The sequence below is a fragment of the Thermobia domestica genome, chromosome 8, assembly GCF_964235325.1.
Source record: "Thermobia domestica chromosome 8, izTheDome1.hap1.1, whole genome shotgun sequence".
NCBI lineage: Eukaryota > Metazoa > Arthropoda > Insecta > Zygentoma > Lepismatidae > Thermobia > Thermobia domestica.
Window position 1 is genome coordinate 20,734,172 of NC_137461.1, and position 20,674 is coordinate 20,754,845.

The 20,674-nt window shown below is 35.5% G+C and overlaps 1 protein-coding gene across 1 annotated transcript in view; it reads right to left on the bottom strand.

Moving 5' to 3' along the window:
- Positions 1-20,674, bottom strand: part of Mer (ezrin/radixin/moesin family protein merlin) — a 56,748-nt gene that overhangs the window by 31,443 nt on the left and 4,631 nt on the right. The window contains exons 2-4 of the mRNA XM_081768206.1: positions 19,264-19,393; positions 13,825-14,030; positions 11,383-11,507 (exon numbers count right to left, since the gene is read on the bottom strand). Of these exons, the coding sequence (XP_081624332.1) occupies positions 11,383-11,507; positions 13,825-14,030; positions 19,264-19,393 (461 nt within the window). The remainder of the gene's footprint in view (positions 1-11,382; positions 11,508-13,824; positions 14,031-19,263; positions 19,394-20,674) is intronic.

Below are 20,674 nucleotides of genomic sequence, written 5' to 3' on the forward strand. Positions count from 1 at the left end.
GAAACGCTAGACTCTCTAGATCACTAAGTGGTAGATTGAACGAACAGACATGTACTAAATGAAATAAATAATGATACGAGAATTTGTCGAATGAGACGGAAGCAATCCATGCACATGATACAACCCATTATAATCTCATCATTTGTGACCGCTGCACACCATTCCTCGAAAATAAATGGCCCAACTGGGAAGTGTGTGTGCAGATCAACAAGAAAAAAGAAAAACAATCTAAAGTTGTGAAAATGAATAACCAACCACACAGTCCTTCCTTGGTAGCAATTATTTGCTATTAAAATAAACAGCAATAAAAAAATGAGATACCTCAATAGTCACGGAACAGTTTGGAAGAGGGGGGAAAAAATGAAATCTCCGAGTTTTACGTCCCACGCTTATGCCGGTCAGGCTAAAGGAGACAGTGATTGTTAGACATGAATGAAGTGGTGGAATGAAGAAAGTGGGAGGAAACGGGGGAACCCCGAGAAAATCCACGAGCACGGTGTTTGTCCACCACAAAGTCCACACGGCGCGAGCTGGGATCGAACCAGGGACCCCAAGCACCGGAGGTGAACGCTCTACCACTGAACCACCGCATCCCCTGGAAAAAAGAGGGTTAATGAAGAAATTACCTAAAAAGAATAGGAAGAATTCAGATTTTGTGAGTGACAAAAAGTCACATCATTGTAACACTCAGTCATCGCTCTTTTCCCAGAATTCACATACAACACAACTGTTACATGTAGATGAGGGAAATCTGCGGCTCAAAACACGCTTCTCAAACCAAAGAAACGGGTAATAACGTCCGACAGATAGTAAATATTTAAACGAAGAGTGCACCGAAATCTGGTTGATTTTAGCTACATTTTGATACACAGTTTGTTTTGAGGTGAAGACTACATTAATATTTCGAAACATTAATATTTTTAGTTTTTCTGTCATATTTTTTCTTTATAAACTCTCCAATACATAAAAAAAAAACGCTAATTATAATCCTGGATTCTGTGGAATATTGTACATAAGAAATGGTGTTCTTTTTAAATAATTTATGTTACACTGTGAAATTTAGAGGTTGAAAATAAGCACTAATTACTTTATCCGGGTAGTGGTCTTGTTTTTGTCCAAAGATGGTCAATTTTGGGGAGGAAAAGTACATGAAATTTCTGTTTTCTAGTCACCTTCAGCCCGTCAATTTCTAACGAGGAACGCACGCCCCACTGGGAAACAATTTGATTTTTTTAGGGGTCAATTCAAGATTTTAGGTATGTTAACCAATTTATAAAAAAAAAGAATAAAAAAACACGTTAAAAGTGACAAAAAAAATATTCTTTTTCTTTTTACAGAGTTATCTATATATTTATACAAGCAAAGAATGGAGGGTAAATAACCATGTAATTTACGATTTGCAACCGAATTGGGTTTCCCTATTTAGGAATCTTGTTTTACCATTATAATAATACGAATTGTAACCATGATAATAAAACATTGTAAGATAACAAAACAATATATAAATGATTCAAACTAGAAAAAACAAATTCTGTTGTAAAATCACAATTAAAGGGATCTTCACCCCTTCTATAGATACACAGTGACCAATGTAGTGATACTTTGTTTTGAAAATGTACCTTGTTACGAAGTCAAAAGATTTTCGGAACATACAAGCCTGATTTTACTTTGTTTCTGTTCTAATTATTTCTGTGCGTTTTTATATTATTTCTAGTTACTTCTGTTTTAGTATTTTACATTTTTCTCGGTTCCTGCGTAAGTTCTCATATGCATTTCTCTCAGTCACAGTGAAGGATAAAAAAAAAATGAAAATGCAAGCAAGAAAAAACAAAGTTCACAGTGGGGAACATCATGATTCTAAAGAAACTGAAAGGAAATGGAGCGAAAAAAATAGTAAAAGTAAGTTGGAAACCACTGCTTTAGTCATTTTTTTTAAGCTAATTATAACAATGTAATAAGCCTCTCACCTCTCTATGTTATTATTAAACCTCTCATAACAGGATGGATCCTGTTTCAGTCATGGGAAGCTTGTAATTAGGATTAATTTATCAGACTTCGATTTTTAAGTGCAAGTTCGGCACGAGTAGTGAGTTAATCGAACAGTTGAATTTCCTTTGTTTAAAAAAATCAAACCAAACTATCTAAACATTTCTAATAATGAAAATAACACTTATTATTTTGCAAGCAATAATAATTTCAATCTCTCTTCTAAGAAAAGAACTTTGTTACATCTTCTTCTCACAATCCATTAGAAGAAAAAAAATACACCTACTCAGTATTTAAAGAGATGACAAGGTCTCTAGTACATAAAGCTTATAAACATGAATGCAAAATTCTAACAAAATTTAATACATTAAAATAACATTCAGTAATCAAATTTAAACAAATAAATATGCCAATAATTAAACGTTGAATACAACTATTTACACAAAAATAAAACGAACAGATTGAATATAACTATTTAGACAAAATAAAACTGGAACAGAATAAACAGTCTGTTACAGATTACCACTGTCACCGAAAAAAAATATGTGAATATTTTTTTACAAGACCTGATATTTCTTCAATAAATCTTGCCTTTTTTCTAAAGAACAATTAAATAATTTAATATTTCTAAGGTTCTGTGTTCCAATCGACTCTCCAGTTAATGCGTGCAGGACAGCACAGTTTCTCAATAGTTTATATACAACGTATGGTCCAGTGTAGGTGTCCATATATTTATGCGTTTGAGATTTGTGAGCTACTGATAGGTGATGTGTCTTAAGCATAACTAAGTCACCTTCCTTTAACACTGTTTGCGATTTGTTCTTTAGAATTTTCTTTGGTTTTCTTTCTACTAGTAAATGTCTATCTTCCACATCAATTGAAGTTATTTCTGGAGGCCATGGGTAAGAACTTTTAAAACTGTCAGTTGCTGAATAGGATAAAAACAATTCCGATGGACATTGGTTGGTTGAAGAACAAATAGAATTATTCAGTAAATCCTGCGTTTCCTTTAATATATTACTCCATAGAGCATGATTTTTCCCACATTTCAATCTCATCAATCTGTTGAGTTCCCGATGTTGCCTTTCTACTAAGCCATTAGCGTGGGGTGAATACGGAGATGTAAAATGCTGTTGGATATGATGACGTTTACAGAAATCTTTCCACGATTTAGAAGTAAATTGCGAACCATTATCTGTGACAATATGGCTGGGGTATGGAAAATTATGAAAATAACACCGGAGCAACACCCGAATAATTTCTTTAGTATTTGCATTACGCAAGGGATAAAAACTAATGAACCTCGAATAAACATCTATGATGGAAAGTATATAATGAAATCCCTTGCTAGAAGGTAAGCGACCTACTAAATCTAAACACAATTTTTCATGGGGCCGCCTAGCCTCAATAGTAAATTTTCCAGCGTCTATATTTCGATTGCTAAACTTAGTTCGAGCGCATAGCTCACAATCGCGAATGTACTTCACAAAATCACGTTTTTGACTCTTCCAGTAAAATAAGGCTCTGCAAAAAGATACACACTTTTTCACACCGAAATGTCCTTTGGAATGTATTTTAGAGACCACATCGTTTACTAAGGTTCTAGGAATTACTAATAACCATCGACCAGTGGATTTGTCCTTAACAAATAATAAGTTTTCAAAATTCTCAATTTTATTTCGATGGTTTCCAGAATCCAACAATGTTTTCAGTTTTTTACAATACTCGTCTGTTTGCTGTTCTTCAATAACTCGATGTACATTTATAATTTCTGGGTCTTCTCTAAAAACAAAATTTGTGGCGTGAACCTCCGTTTGTAAATGATCTTCAATTTCCTTTTCACAACATGAGACAAGATTTATGTAAAATTGTTTAGTATCTCCACTGCATTCTGGCGGATATCGACTTAGAATATCTGCAATTGTATTGCATTTACCGGGTATATGTTGGAATTGTAAGTCAAATCTTTGTAACTTGAGTATAAGTTTAGTCGTACGAGGATCCAAGTGTTTCAGCGTAAAAGCGTGTATAGCAGCACTGTTATCACAATGTACTATAGTGCTTCTGCCTAGTATGTAACTAGAAAAATATTCACATAAATATAGTATTGCCAAAAGTTCCAATTGAAATACAGAAAGCGAGAGTTCATGTAATTTTAATCTACGACTTGCATAAGCAATAACAACAGGATTATCATCATTATTAGGAAATTGCGCTAAATAGCCAGCTAAATTATACGCACACGCATCACTAAAAATATGGAAATTTATAGAGAAGTTGGGTTGGCCTAATGCTGGTGGATTGCTCGCTAAATTTCGTAGTACGTTAAATGCATGTATTGCATCTTCATTCATTACGAACGGTTTATCTTTTTTTAATAATTCGAACAATGGAGTTGCAATAATAGTATAATCCTTTAAATACCGATGCCTCCATCCGACTAACCCAAGGAATGAGCGTAAATGTTTTCTAGTTCTTGGCATAGGGAAACAACGTATAGGCTCATTTGACTTCGGGTCCACTTTGATCTCCTTTCCATTTACTAGATGACCTAAAAATTTTATCTCATTCAACAGAAATCGACACTTTTTGAAGTTTAGTGAAAAGTTAGCGGCATCGAATATTTCGAACACTTTGTTTAGATGGTCAAAATGATCATCAAAAGAGGAAGAAAAACATAACACGTCATCTAAATATACTATCACAAAATCTCTTGTATTCATTTTAAAGAAGCTATTCATGGTTTCTTGGAAAACTGCGAGTGCAGATCGTAGACCCATTGGGAGAACCAGCATGCAATATTGCCTGCCTAAATAAACAAAGCTCGTGCATTGATAAGAGGAAGGATGCAGATGTACACCATAATAACCTGACGTGCAGTCAAATGAAGAGAATACAGATGCTCCAGTTAATCGTGATAGTAAGTCATTAATTGCTTCAACTTGTACACACGGCGAGATAACTTTTGCATTTAAACCTCTTAAATCCAGGACTGGACGTACTCCTCCTGTAGCTTTCCTAACGCAATGTACTGGATTTCTATAGGGAGATGACATTTCTGCAGCAATGCCATGATCAATCCATTTCTGAAGTTCCTGCTCAAATTCTTCTCTCATAGACTGAGGGACACTATATATTTTGCCAACGACAGGTATATTGTCTGTTAATTCAATTTTATAAGGCTTAGTTTTGATTCGCCGAGGATATTCGGTGAAGAGATGCCTATATTTACATAAAAGAGTGTATAGTTTTGCTTTATTATCTGGAGAAATGTCTGTACGATCATGCACGTATCTATGTAACTCTTCCTCCGTGACATTAGGCTCAGGTACCTTACAGAAATTAACTGCTTCTACTGGTGTTGAAATTTGGCAACTAGCATTCCGAAAATAAAACATGGTATTACATGATTGATGCCCAACGTCAGAAATCGATAAATAGATTTCTGTAGGTTTAGTTAAACTAATGCACACTAAATTTCCTTGATTGTCAGTTAATTGCAAGCGTTGATTTCCACTATCAATTATGGCATTGAATTTTTGTAAGAACGGACTTCCAAGTAATAAATCAGGTCGCATAGCCCTCATAACAAAAACTGGTACCTCAAACAAATGTTCATTAATACAAAAATTCAACATCTGCATTCCTTTTATTTTGAAGTTACTGTCTCCAGTAAATGTTGCTACTTTCACACTGTCATATTTTAGTAATTTGGCAGACGGAAATTTCTCTTGAATTTCAAACCAGACTCGTTCACTAAGCAAGTTCAACTCAGCTCCTGAGTCTATGATCGCCGTTAAATTTACTCCCCCAACGCTACAAGATACTGTGGGAGAAGGAAAATAATAATCATCATTCTCCAGTTTATCTTGTTCAGGATCTTCACTAACTACAAATAAGATATTGTACAACAACGAACACTCAACTTGCGCAGGGGACATTAGTTGCGCGCATCCTCCTTCCCCCTCTACATACGGATGCGCGTCTCGTTTCCCTGTTCACTAACATTAGATATTTCATTGCTAACGACTAATGCGTTAGCAGCTTGCAACATTGCCTCCGATGTTTGGCAACTCACATCATTTCCAGTCGATTTTCTTTGTCTCGTATTAAATGAGTTATTAAATCTCCCACGATAATTCCAAGAACCATTATTTCTTCGCGCGAAGTATCTTTTGTTATTCCCTGATCTCGTGTAACTAGCTTCTGTTTGACATTGCGTGTTAGGAGACTCAGATCTAAAGTTATTTTGAGCCATTCGTATATACGGAGTTTTTGTATTGGTATTACGTCTTGAATTAACGCTCCATTGGTTCGCTTCAGCTTCCGCTTCCGCTGAGTTGATCTCAATAACACTCAACAAAACTTCTTCCACTGTTTTTACTTTCGATAACCTCAAAATCTTAGCTTCTTCCAACGGAAGACACGTTAACAGAATATCACGGAGCTCTTTCTCATCATAGTTCACAGTTATATTGTGATATTTCTCCACTATACCCAATGCGAATTCAAGAGTATTAGGATATCTGGATTTATCGTATCTCGTATTACGCAGCTGGCGTTTCTGAGCCTGTTCGAGTTGTGTTGACATATACTGATCTTTGAAATGTTGCTCAAATTCATCAAAAGTAGTTACAGTATCCGCTATAATTTCAAACCAACCGATCGCCGCTCGTGTTAAACACTGAGGTATTATAATGAGCTTTTCGGCGTCTGAAAGATTATACAATTTCGAGAGTCGATTAAACTCTTTCAAGAAATTTTTCGCCGCTCCAGGGGTTAATTGTCCACTATATCGTGGGAAATCGCGCAAGTATTTAGGTTTTAACATACTGTTAGACGTATATTCGTTATTTGCAATTATTCTGCTCTCCTTAGGAGTCTCTTTAGTAATATGATATATCGGTGACTGTCTTATAGGACTATGAACATCTCTACTGATAGTTTGTTCTTCCAATTTACGAATTACATCTTCAAAATCTAAATGTGGAGTCGGTTGAAAATGATCCCGATCACTCGCACAATCGTCAACTCGAAAACGGTTGTTTCCAGTCTGAAAAAAGGGAATCCTGTTTTCTGATACAGCACACCTACAACCAGATTCAAAAGTACTCATTACAGTTGAAACTGTTGAAGTTACCGTAGTATTACTAGAGGTAAATGTGGGTATTGATACAGAGCGCGTCCCATTATCTGAGGATTTTGGAAAAGGTACACGAATATAATCAACATGATTAGTATCAAAATTAGTATCTGCTTTTTCATACTTACGCTTTATAGCATCTACTTCCTCTTGCAACAGTTTATACTTACGGTCTATTACTTCGTGACAATGTTTACAACTATTCTCTATTCTTTTTATGTTCTCATCCGTCATTTTAAAGTTTGATTTTAGTACATCAACTTCTCTTTCTACTTCCTGCGATTGCGCTTTGCACAGAACCATAACTGCTTTTAAACTTTCCGAATCTTCCGACTGTTTTTCCATTTTCTTATTTATTTCCACAAGTTCTTGGTCCAAACGTGCTACTTCCTTATTCAATTCAGTTTTCCAGTCCTCTCTCATCTCCTTCATTTGATTACTCAATTCTGTAAATTTTTCATTTATATCCGTCCTATTCTGAGCATATTCTTCTCGCAAAATTTTTGTTTCCTCGCCTAAAGTATCAAAGCGCTTATTGGTATCCTCACTTAAAGCATCAAAGCGCTGATTGGTATCCTCACTTAAAGCATCAAAGCGCTGATTAGTATCCTCACTTAAAGCATCAAAGCGCTGATTCATTATCAGGACCAAATCTTCCAAAGTAAATTTTGATTTTTCAGTCGCCTTTGTCTTCTCTTTTGAACCGTCTCCTTTATTTGTTTCCGGCATTCTTGGTATATCACATTCCTTACAATACCAGTCTACTTCAGAATTACTAAATTCGTCGTATCTATCATTATCAACATTTACACAATTAAAATGGTACCATTTGTGGCAACGTCCACACATAATGGAATTCACCACTTCATCATTTTCCACTGTCTTTCCACTGCAACATGCATAATTTTCACTGGAATCACCAGCTCTCAGTCTTTTCACTTTCTTAGCCCTAGGCATTTTCTTCTTTCAAAGTGTTATTTACTATTTTCCCCGATGATTGTCAATGTCAGATGTAAGCTTTACTTCTGTTGTTTCTTTTGCCCAACTTTCAATACAACATCACTACCAGAGTTATAAATAGATGGTACTCTGCTCCAAATCGTCGTGCTTACGGTCGCCATTTTGTAATAAGCCTCTCACCTCTCTATGTTATTATTAAACCTCTCATAACAGGATGGATCCTGTTTCAGTCATGGGAAGCTTGTAATTAGGATTAATTTATCAGACTTCGATTTTTAAGTGCAAGTTCGGCACGAGTAGTGAGTTAATCGAACAGTTGAATTTCCTTTGTTTAAAAAAATCAAACCAAACTATCTAAACATTTCTAATAATGAAAATAACACTTATTATTTTGCAAGCAATAATAATTTCAATCTCTCTTCTAAGAAAAGTACTTTGTTACATCTTCTTCTCACAATCCATTAGAAGAAAAAAAATACACCTACTCAGTATTTAAAGAGATGACAAGGTCTCTAGTACATAAAGCTTATAAACATGAATGCAAAATTCTAACAAAATTTAATACATTAAAATAACATTCAGTAATCAAATTTAAACAAATAAATATGCCAATAATTAAACGTTGAATACAACTATTTACACAAAAATAAAACGAACAGATTGAATATAACTATTTAGACAAAATAAAACTGGAACAGAATAAACAGTCTGTTACAACAATGAGCTCCTTCGGTATTCAAGTCTGTAATAAGAAATTCGGAATAGGGGAAACGTTGTAGATTCACCGCTAAGTATCCTATTATGTGCATGGTATTCTAGTACTATGTGCGTTTTATACATCTTAATCTTTGAAAATTTCCATTCTTGCGAACTTTGATTTGTTGTGGCCTTTAAATCTATCTTTGGTATTATTACTATAGCAACGAAAGTTATGAGTTATTAACGATTCTGTGACATGTTGTAGGCTCCCTGTTGGTTAGCTGTTGAGAATGCAAAGTATCCTACTACTATGTGGATTATTATACACAGGAATTGATGGTACTTTGCACTTTTGCTAACCTTGACTGTATTTGTGATGTAACATGAGGAACTCCATGCATTGTCAGACCAATTTGCTAATAGCGTATTTACGCCATGTATAATGCGCATCCTGTCTTTGGTAGGAAAAATGAAAAAAAAAAAAGTTATATCTCAAACATAAGACGCAGCTTGAAGTGTGGGACTCAATCTCCGCGGAAAAAAAGTAGTAAACGTTTCACAAAGTGAGTGGAATTTTAAGCAAAATGGACGGGAGTGAAAATTACATAATTTATGAAGATAAAGATTAGCCTAGCGACAATTCTGGCAACAGTAGCCATGTTGTTACTGTTTACTGTGACAGTTGTGCACGCTACTCTAATAAAGACGCATGATGTATTTCTATATGGCAAGCTTGCCTATTTATTATTCAGTAGTTTGGCAGAAAATGAATAAATGAATAATTATAGTGCATTTGCTCAAAATTCTCAAACTAATGCGTGTGAAATGCAATTATTCTACTTACCACTTCTATGTTCGTATAGTTTTATCGAGAATTCTACATGCTTTATGCAGCTGACAGAATTATTCCCTGTATACTATGTGCCCTATTTTTTGGCCAAAAATTTTGAAAGCCCTCCCTGCTGGTCTAGTGGCAAGCGTGTGTGCTTTTGGCGCACATGGCCCTGGGTTTGATTACTGATGGGAGAGCACAAAAAAATTAATTACACAATCATTCGCTTTTATTAATCATCTGTCTCCGTTAGCCTAAAGCACATTTTTTTTTTTAATACATATTTTGAAGAAAAAAATTTACGAGGAACAGTCACAAAGTTCCCGGAATGCTGAAGTTTGACATTTGAGATTCGATCACAACGAATTTTGTACAATACAGTTCTTAAGTTGCCTAATTACGAATTTGATACGTATGAACACGTCGTAACAGGTAGTGTACGAATAGTGCAGCTGAACGGAAGAGTGTGTGGTGATCAGTTGGTACAATTTCACAGATCGAGCAACCCGCAAACATTAAGTGCATGGTGCAAATTGAGGAATATCTGATTCAGAGAGTTTGATAGCCTTAAAAACAATCTGCACTATTGGATATTTGGTTCTTCCCAAAGCTAAAAATGAGCCTTTTCCGTTTCGCCAACGTAGAAGAGATCAAAACAAACGCGACGGCTGAACTTCGTAAGATACCAAAAGAGGCCTTTCGTGGATGTCTCTATCAATCCCAGGAGCGGCGGAACAAGTTTGTGTGTATTCGGAAGGTGCCAACTTCGAAGGCGTTTAAGTAAATGCGTACTTATATTGTGGTAATAAAAAGCTACAACAGAACCCCGGGAACATTTTGACTGCCCCTCGTATACGCGTAAATGTGTATCGCAATAATTTTATAGGTAGAGTCTATATGATGGTCCGGGCGACTTTTTCCCTTCACCAAATTTTATTACAAAATATAATGAATACAAATGTTTCTAATTCAATGTCTCTTCCTCAATGACCAAGTGAAGGAATATTAGATGTTTTGCCGGGTGCCCCTTCCACTCATGGCAGTTTCCAGAACAGTTAGCAGGTTGTAGGTTAGATTAGGATTATAAGTTTAAGATGTGGTCCCTAGTCCAGTGCGACATAGGGTAAAGGAAGAGGTGTTCCTAGTCCACAGTGACATAGCAAGGTAATGGTTAAGCGATCAGTTGGTCGACTGATACCAGGTCCCTCGGTGGTCCGCCTTTTATCTGTCCTCTTCGGGTCCTTTCGTGAGGCCCGTCTTCTTTCGGCGTTCCTCGGTGTCTTCCGTGTCGGATTCTCGTCTGTTAGGCTTGTTTACAAGCAATTACACGTGTTGTGTTGACATGTGCTTTTGTCACGATGTGGGGATCCTTACAGTATGCTAGGGATTTAGAATTTAGATTTCTGGGCTTTCGGCATCTAAGGCCATTTAGCCCTTCACGTTTTGAGGGATGAAGTTCCTCGGCTAGCACACAATCCGGAGAAAGGAAAGGAAGGAAGCGGCCTGGGACCTATAAGCTTGGTACCACCCCGGCATTTGCCTAGTGTGAATGAAGAAAACTCAGGAAAACCTCATTCAGTGGCTGGCTTGAAAAAGCATTTTACACTTTTTCGACCGACAGTGCTCCCACAGGGAATCGAGCCCGGGACCGCTTGCACCCGACTACGCTACGCGGGGCCACCAAAAATGTGTATACTTTTAGACTACTTAGATCAAATGATTCTTACATTCCAACTACTTAAATAACTTAATATCTACATACCAAATTTTAATTCTTTCTTCCCACATTTCAGAAGTCATCTGGTACTGGTCAATAACTCTTTGAGGCAAAAGGTCCTCACTCGCCAACATCCCCGGTTTGTATGTCGCTTCATCATAGTCTCCATACTAACAAATAAAAACACAATTTATAAGGTTCAGTAGAAATACACTATAGTGTTAAACACATCAATAAAACAAACAATAAGGAGTACATACAAATTTATAGTATATTTGAGAACTTTTTGCAATACTGCAAAAGTTATAGATAAATACTTCACATACAACTAATTAGTATAGTCAGAAAATTTCAAACAAGTCTTAATTTCCCCGTAAAATACACTGAGAATGAAATAATAATATAGAAGTCTATCTCATTATATTTTTTGCATATGAATATGTGTAACTAATTTAAATCCTTGATCACGAAGACTGTAATGTAACTTCCAAATATCATCATACTTTATACCAGTGATCGCCAAACCGTCGATTGCGGGCTACTAGTAGCTCGTGGGGACATTTTTCGGAGATCGTGTTAACGCTTCGGTTGGCTAACCTTGATTCCTCCACTGAGCTGACGCTAACGACAGGGGACGCTGACAACAACAACTGCTTGTTTCTCCCACGCAATTGCCATTGTCAGCCTCATCTCACAGTTGATTGTATACACGTGTGTATATTAGACATTTGCTAAACGTTATGTTTTTCGTGTGTATATTAGACATTTCCTAAACGTTACGTTTTTCGTGTGTATATTAGACATTTGCTAAACGTTATGTTTTTCGTGTGTATATTAGACATTTGCTAAACGTTATGTTTTTCGTGTGTATATTAGACATTTGCTAAACGTTATGTTTTTCGTGTCTATATTAGACATTTGCTAAACGTTATGTTTTTCGTGTGTATATTAGATATTTGCTAAATCGGATAGTTTGATTTCATATTTACTAGAAATGTAAGTTTACGGGCAATAAACAAATATAAGATTATTTTTAAAAAGTTGGTAGTTCTTTTGGTAAACGGTATTGTAGCTCAGAAGCTTCATAAGTTTGGCGATAACTGCTTTATACTATTCACGGTGCTCTGGAAACATAAAGTTGCCGTCATTTTAAATTCAACATTTTTAGTTTATTCTTTGTGTTCCACTTTAATATATATACATGGCTGTCAAAATAATGGACACAGTTGTAGATGCGGCCAACATTAACCTGCAGAACAGATCTGATCTGTCATGAAATAGAGGCATATAACTCATGAATTGTTCCCATAGGAATATTGTACCATTCCGCATCTAGTGTAGCACTCACTCTTGTCAACGAGAATGGAAGAGAGTATCTTCTCCGGAGTCAGAACTCCATAACTGATGGTAGACCTTCAACAATGTTCAGGTTTGAAGACGGGGTGGGCCAAGATTCATATATTACTGATACCGATGTGCATTTTAACAACTGTAGTAGTATGAATTGGCTAACTGTAATCTTGGAAAATAATGTCATTAGCCGAAAGCTACATCTGAACCAAGCATGCATGTTATCACCTAAAATGTTCCCATAATCACTGGCAGCAATGCATTCTATGAGCTTAATCAAAGGATCCACGGAACACCAGGAAACTTTTTTGGACAGCTGACACACCACGGAGCTATCGCTATGTTTCACGGTAGGGAGGAGGCGATTCGGAGTTTTATTGAGCGGCCGCTATACATAAACACGGCTGTTAGTCGGAAATTTGGTAAAAGAGGACTCATCTAACGAGATTACACGTTTACAATCATCGGCGGTGCACTATGCATGTTCTCGACACAAATTTATTTGCGCTAAAGCGTTGTTGGTGATGAATAAAGATTTGGAAACTGCAACCCCACTGCGGATATTCAGGTTATGCAAGCCGCATCGGATTGTCAATGTCGCAATAGGTTGTCCCAGGTATTAACTTCTGGAGTCACATTTACCGCATTCACTCTACGATCTTTGGTGAATGTTTCGTCAATCCCAATCACTGAGGCTTCTCTTTCACTATTACTCTCGGTAGATACGTTCCTTGAAGATAGATATGATCAATCATCTGAAATACTTTAAAATGTAATTGGACTTCATCATCAAGCAGTAAAAACTGTGATTTTTACATTTTATTTCTTTATTTATTTATTTATTTATTATTTTTTTAATACTTTGTGTTCATTGAAAATAATTAATCATAATCGCTGTCTTCAGGAGACCTGGAGACCAGTGTTACAAACACAATTCATTATACAGTTAGGAACCCTGCAGTGGGAACATCTTTTACCAAGCGTCCATTTAGCTAACAACAGTGTGATTTTTTTATTAAAATATATATATATATATATATATATATATATATATATATATATATATATATATATATATATATATATATATATATATATACTGTAATTCCTGTCCTACACACAAAGAAAGCTACTTACTTTGGCTTGTACTGCGTAAGAGGCGAGAAGAACGGATGCTTCTGGCGGACAATAGATATCCATGCTGAGGATGGCCTGCTTAACTTGAAGAAAGAAAAGATGCTGCGTGACTTCTTGGACCAATTCATCGGCGACATTCTCAGGATAGAATTTGGCTAGAAACATGAACTGTGCGATCGGTTGCTGCGGAATGCCTTGGTCTTGAACTGAAAAACAAATTACATTACGTAACATTTTCCCTTCATTAACAATGTTCTTTCTTTTCTTTGTAACAGAAAATAGAGCAGATATTTAACTAAACCAGGGCGCAAAATTTCAAAATCAGACGCACTCGCCAATCCAAAAATGATGGTCGCCAGTGTCGCTCACGTACAAATTATGAGAGCCCCCATTCCCCCTTCGGCGTTTGGTTTGGCAAAGAAAGAGATTATATCAGTGCATAAAATTTTGAAACCAGACAATCAGATTCAGGATAATCAATTTTGAATTCGACTATTCGTATACGTGTTAAAATATATCTTACCTTAAGACTTTACGTTTGTGTAACGCACTCTCTCTGCACTGAAGTACCAGTTGTCGATTGAAACTTTCGGATCAAAATCCTTAAGGAAAGGAGGGGCGAATTACAACGTTGTGAAAACTTCACATTCCGTGTTTTCTCTCACTCAGTGACAATTATTTTCGTACGGAACAGAAACTGCGCAACCCTGTGTGTTTAGGCAGAAACCATTCTTACTGAACACTGGTCGCCACCTCTAAATTTCTAGTCGCCACTGTCGACCGGAAATTTTGCGCCCTGAACTAAACGGTTCATAGAAAAGATATTTTGAATATTCTAAATGGAGAACGGAACAAACAGTCTCCAAACACACACAAAAACCAATAAGTCACGTCACATGAAATAAACGCATTCTTACACAAATACATCAAATAGCTAGTACAGTACGTCCATTCCCAGGCCCTTTCCATAAGAAGCCTCATGTTCCACGTACACTTAAATGTTTTTCTGAAAAGGTACTTGCTTTAACAGAATGCATATTCAATATTAATTTACAAAAATACTACTGGAAAGTTATCTACATGCGAACATTTCGGCAGAAAGTTATTGCCTTCTTCATTAAAAAAAAAAAGTCTTAGGGGTCCACATATTACGTAACGCGGCAATGGGGGAAGGGGGTTAAGCCTTGTGTTGCGAAGTGTAACAAACGGGAAGAGGGGGTTTTACGTCTTAGTTACGTAACGCATGCTTTTTTTTCTAATTTTATTTTTATTCTCAGGTTTATATGCGATTTTTTAAACAAATAATTTTATTCAGTTCTTTTCTTTTTTTATAAAGTAAATAAACATCTACTGTTTTGGGAAATTGCGAACATATAGTCTATATAAATTAAATCATGCAGAAAACGCTACTAGACACGATTATGACTGATGATGAATCCTGCATGCATTACAATACAATAACACTCTGTTTTCGTGGTATCGTAGTATTGCATTTACCGCACATGCTTTTCTGGAGTTAGTTGTTAGTGACCGTAACCACCGCATGAAAATGCCCTCGCGTTCCAACTCGTGTCGCTATTTTTGAGAATATTGTTCAAAACTTTTGATTTGAATCATTACCCATTCTATTCTTCTAAAGGGTTTCATATGTAAAACAGAAGAAACTCTTTTTCGTAAAATAACGTTTTCCGCGATGGAAAGATCTACAATTTGCAGAGCAAAATAAGATACTTAAAACCTAATTCTTCGGATATTCATCTCGTCCTGATTTTTTTTGATTGGAATATTTCTGGAGAAATCGAGTTCATTCGCATTCTGGCGCTGATTTAGGACAAGAAAAATTTGAAAAGCGGTAAACTGAAGTCCAAAGATGATGGTCGAAAGCTTGTTCACAAACGAGATGTCCCTCCTCCTTCACGTGTGCAGCCACTTCAAATCTGCTGTCAACGAGAAAGAGAACTTTGCATCGCCGACACTGGCGAACTTCAAATGCACGAAGCACCTTGGATCTAGGAAAACGAGGTCGATGTCAATTTTTAGATGCTATTTCATCTGCATCTTCCGGCAGTATTTTCTCCTTGCTAATCAGACACTATAAAGCAAATATGTTCAGTTAGTTGGCGAAACTGCTACACAGTTATTTTAAAATAAAAACAAACGTTGCTTTCTTCAGTGATTTGTTCGTTAGGAAACCGACAGTATGCGATTTCGAAGAATTAAGAGTGGTTAATTAAACAACCTTATGGCGTAAAATATTATTACGATACTACGCTTTTTTAATACTTTGATTTATTGGCGAAAAAACACTAGAGATGTATTCAGAATGCAAGCATTTTGTAATCAAAAGTTCAACCATTACAAATAGTTTTTATTATTATTATTGTTGTTGTTGTAACAACCCCCCAAAGCAAATTTGGTGAAAAAACAAAAATCAAAAAAAGTGTTAGATAACAAAGAGGGAAGGGTTCGACCTTGCGTTACAAACTGTGACAAGGAGGAGGGAGGGAGTAAAAATTGGTTAAAAATATCGTTACGTACTACGTGGACAGCCCCTTATACCTAATAGTATTACTTAATTGGTTAACACAGACAAGTTAAAATCATTGTCCATAAACTCAGTTGACATGTACAATTAAATTCCCACGGATCTGGCAATATATTGTACACAGAAGTGGTTGAAAGACAAAGTATGTGATTTGGTCACTACAAGGTTACCAGAAGTTTAGAAGTATGTTAGAACTGCAATATTTTCTCTCTCGAAGACAAAACTTACAAAGAAAAAAGTTTGACATGGGAAATCCGTTATTTCTTCTTTACAAACAGAAAAGTCCAAATTTACCCGATACCATAAATTTGTAGATGATGGAATTTTGATTCAGCACGATAATTTGGGTGATTTACTAGTGGAGTTCAATCATATTCGAAGTAGTTAAAAGTTTACTATTTGAAAAAAGAAATCAACCAAAGGTTTGAATTTCCTAGACTTGCACAATTACAAATCGAACCAGTTCCAAATCACTAATTTACAGGACGCCCACAGCTTGTGACTATTTCGTACATAACAAATGACCACATCCATACCTTAGTAAAGTCAACGTTTAAAAGAATATGTTCTTAAAATTAATCTCTGCAAATTAATTAATTAAAATTAAAGTTAATCTCTGCAAACCGAGAGTTAGCGAAACATTGCATATTTATTTTTGAATTGGGAACCAAAAATGTATAAAAATTAATCCACAAAAAAGCTTTTGTTTCCGGGTGTTTATCACACCGTATGCTCTTGTGACCAGTCTTACATAGGTAAGGGCCGCGGTGGCTCAGTGGTAGAGCGTTCACCTCTGGTGCTTGGGGTCCCGGGTTCGATCCCAGCCCCCGCCAAGTGAACTTTGTGGTGGACAAACACCGTGTGCGTGGGTTTTCTCGGGGTTCTCCCGTTTCCTCCCACTTTCTTCATTCCACCATTTCATTCATTAATCATCATCACCGTCTCCTTTAGCCTAACCGGCATAACCGTGGGACGTAAAACTCAGATTTCGTTTCTTACATAGGTACCACAAAAAGAAACATTTTAACGAGGGTTAAGGAACAATTGAAAAAAAAATGAACAAAACATCAGGTTTGTCAAGACATTTGCAAAATATCGATCACGAAATTAAAGATGTACAAGTCCTCCACAAGAGTTCGTCATAGAATATACAGGGTGGCCCAAAAGTAGGTATACACCCCTGCTTTGATCAAGTATAACATTCTACCTTATAGGTTTATTTGCTTCGACTCTTCCGAGCTTAAGATGTAAGTAAATACACATTAAGAACAAGTAATAAAGAAACTAAGTCCACCTGATGGATAACAATAAGAAATTATATAAAATGCAATGAGCTGATCAGTACGGTACTGTATACCTACTTTTGGGCCACCCTTTATGTGGACAAAAATTGCAACATTAAATTTAGACGTATAAATTCTTGATAAGAATTGATTAATATTATTAACAGAATTTTGGACTAAGGACTGTAGAAAGGTAATTAGTACGGAAAAAGAAACACAGGAGAACAAATAAACGGATATCCTTATTAATATTAGGTAAATCAAATTAAATTCAATAATTCTTAATCAAATTATTTTTAGAAACTTAACTCAAAATCCTGGAAAGATACATCAGGCAAGGGTGACCACTACTAGTAGAATTTTGTGCCTTTACAATGGAACGGAAAATCCGTCAACAGAGCTCAAAATTATGGTTTCCTACATAGCGAATCTTTATACTCCTGTATGGTTAGCAAACCATCGTGCACACAAGGAGCTAAACATTTATGGAAACTATTTTTTTTTTTTTTTTTTTTTTTTTTTTTTTTTTTTTTTTAAGATCTATGGATTCAAATACTAAATTAATCATAGATCCAATGATAATGAGAAACGCATGGTTTAGTCATCTCGAGAATTTATTTCTGGCAATGATATCAGACACAGATGCGAACATAAGAAGGCTCGACTGAAGAAGAATTTTAAAAGCAAGAACATTATCCTTATCTGTCAGTGTAAGAGAATTTAAAGTTCCTGAGGTCAAATTAGACGCGAAAACTTACACTGACATGATAAACTAGTTTGAGAGTGTCTTGACAGAGCTACCACTAATACAACACCTAAGCAAGGATGAGCTATAACATAACATAACAACTGTCGCAGTTGCAAGTGAAGAAATAACTAGTTTTCCTTGCCACATTCAAGCAGTAGAGCGCATGATAAAATTAGTAACAGAAGCTTCTAGTTCTGTGTGTGGTGCAGACACTCGCCATGGACTTATTTTGGTAACTTTAAAATCTCAAGAGCGGATACCACACTTCACAAAGAGATCAGAATGCAAATTAAAAATGAGTAACTGAGTAAATATTAAACAACATTTGAGAATCAGTAATTTGCAAATACAAAATTAAACGTGGGAGGTAGGACGGAACTCGAACTGCAGCCACCTCCTCGTAATGAGTTCTGGGTTATTTCCAACGTATTAAATTTACCTGGAAATAAGCTAACAGCTGCAGGAACTAATTTTGTATCTCAGCGAGTTTTCGGCAACTTTTAAAATGTTATACGTTTTTTAAATGTATAAAAGCTTGAATACATTTCATTTTATTAATTTTTGACCCCTTTTGTCTGATACCCGAGAGAAAAATCAATAACATGTTTAAATATTTTTTGCTGGAATTTTTATATTAATATACAAGATCATTGACTTTCCCTTCACAGTTCAGAGGGATGGAGGCAACTCAAAAAATTGAGGTATCGATTTGAATTTTTTTCTATGTTTTGTTCACCTCATTTGGCCAAAAATGGGGCCACTAAGGGTAACAAGATTTCCAAAAACCCGGTTTTTTTTTTCGATACACCCTACTGAACATTCATTTGATTATGAAAAGAAGTAATTAAATTCCAATTCCTTACCTTTTTTCTCTAGCTTAAGCCATGCGATAAATCCTTTTGAATCTTCATATTGAAGTCCGAAGTACCATGTCTCCCGTAAACCAATTGTCCGACAAACTAGATCAAACAAGTCTCGACCAGTAGCACGCCACTGTAATAGAAATAACATTATGTTTTTTTAGAAAGATATTCTATAATAATTGGTTTAAGCAGAACATAACTTAGGGCGTACGTTCTAGATTGAGTACCACGCTCCATCTTTGTGACTTGGAGCTGCGTTAGCACCCTCTTCTGTCAATAAATGGTAGAAATATATATATATATTTCCATACCCTTTGTGTCAGTGACTTATGCAGAAACTGCGTAGACCTGTTCTTCTCATTTAATTGTGAGAAGTAATTAATTCCCCTTTGAATAATAGATAAATCCCCTTCCAGTCTTGAGCTGTATTCAATTTGATGTTTTTTTATTGTGTCTCAGTAACTACCAGGTAAGTAAATTTTACTATACATGGTGAACAGGCAAAGGTGTCAATATTCTAGTCAGATTGATTATTTCCTTTCATTCACTCGTTTCCTAAGTTCTAAAGTGTGTAACTACACATTGTAAGACTACGTAATATCTTATCCTGTAAATAACTAACAATGTGAATTCCATTTTAAAAGCGTTGATATTAAGAGTAGCTTAAATTTGATTTGTCAGTAGACCAACTGTTTTAGTACAGTATACATGGTATACACAGAGTAAATCGATGCTCAAAACTTATACACTAAAAGAATAACATTCAGGATCAATCACATTAAGAAGATACCAGCTAAGACTTATAATTACACACACACACACACACACACACACACACACACACACACACACACACACACACACACACACACACACATATATATATATATATATATATATATATATATATATATATATATATATATATATATAAACAAAGGTAATTACATCCCTGCTCTTCCCACTTCACACCCCTTTTCGTTGAGAATATTTATAAACATGATTTTTCTGGATTCCAAATAATCAATGTTTAAAGTCCTCTCTCAAAACCTGTAATTGTTTTATTAAGGAGTCAAAGTTTTTGATTCTTCATTCTTCTTTGCTTCCACTTAATCATTCATGTTAAATGACTAGGGACTTTAAGTTTTCGTTTTATTTTATCCCTCAAATCGATGTTATTTTTCGCGACTTAATATAACCAAATAGGGGTAATTTGCTTTATTCTGTAATGGTTTTGAAAAGCAAGTAAATTGTAAAGATAGAAAAAAAAGGTCTGTGACAGCTAATTAAAATAAAATATAATTTCAAAATTAAATGAGTAGTTTTAAATTTTGACATCTTAAAATTAAAAGACTAATTTATATTTTTGGACTTACCATCTGAGAAAAAATGGCTCGATATCCCTCCTAAA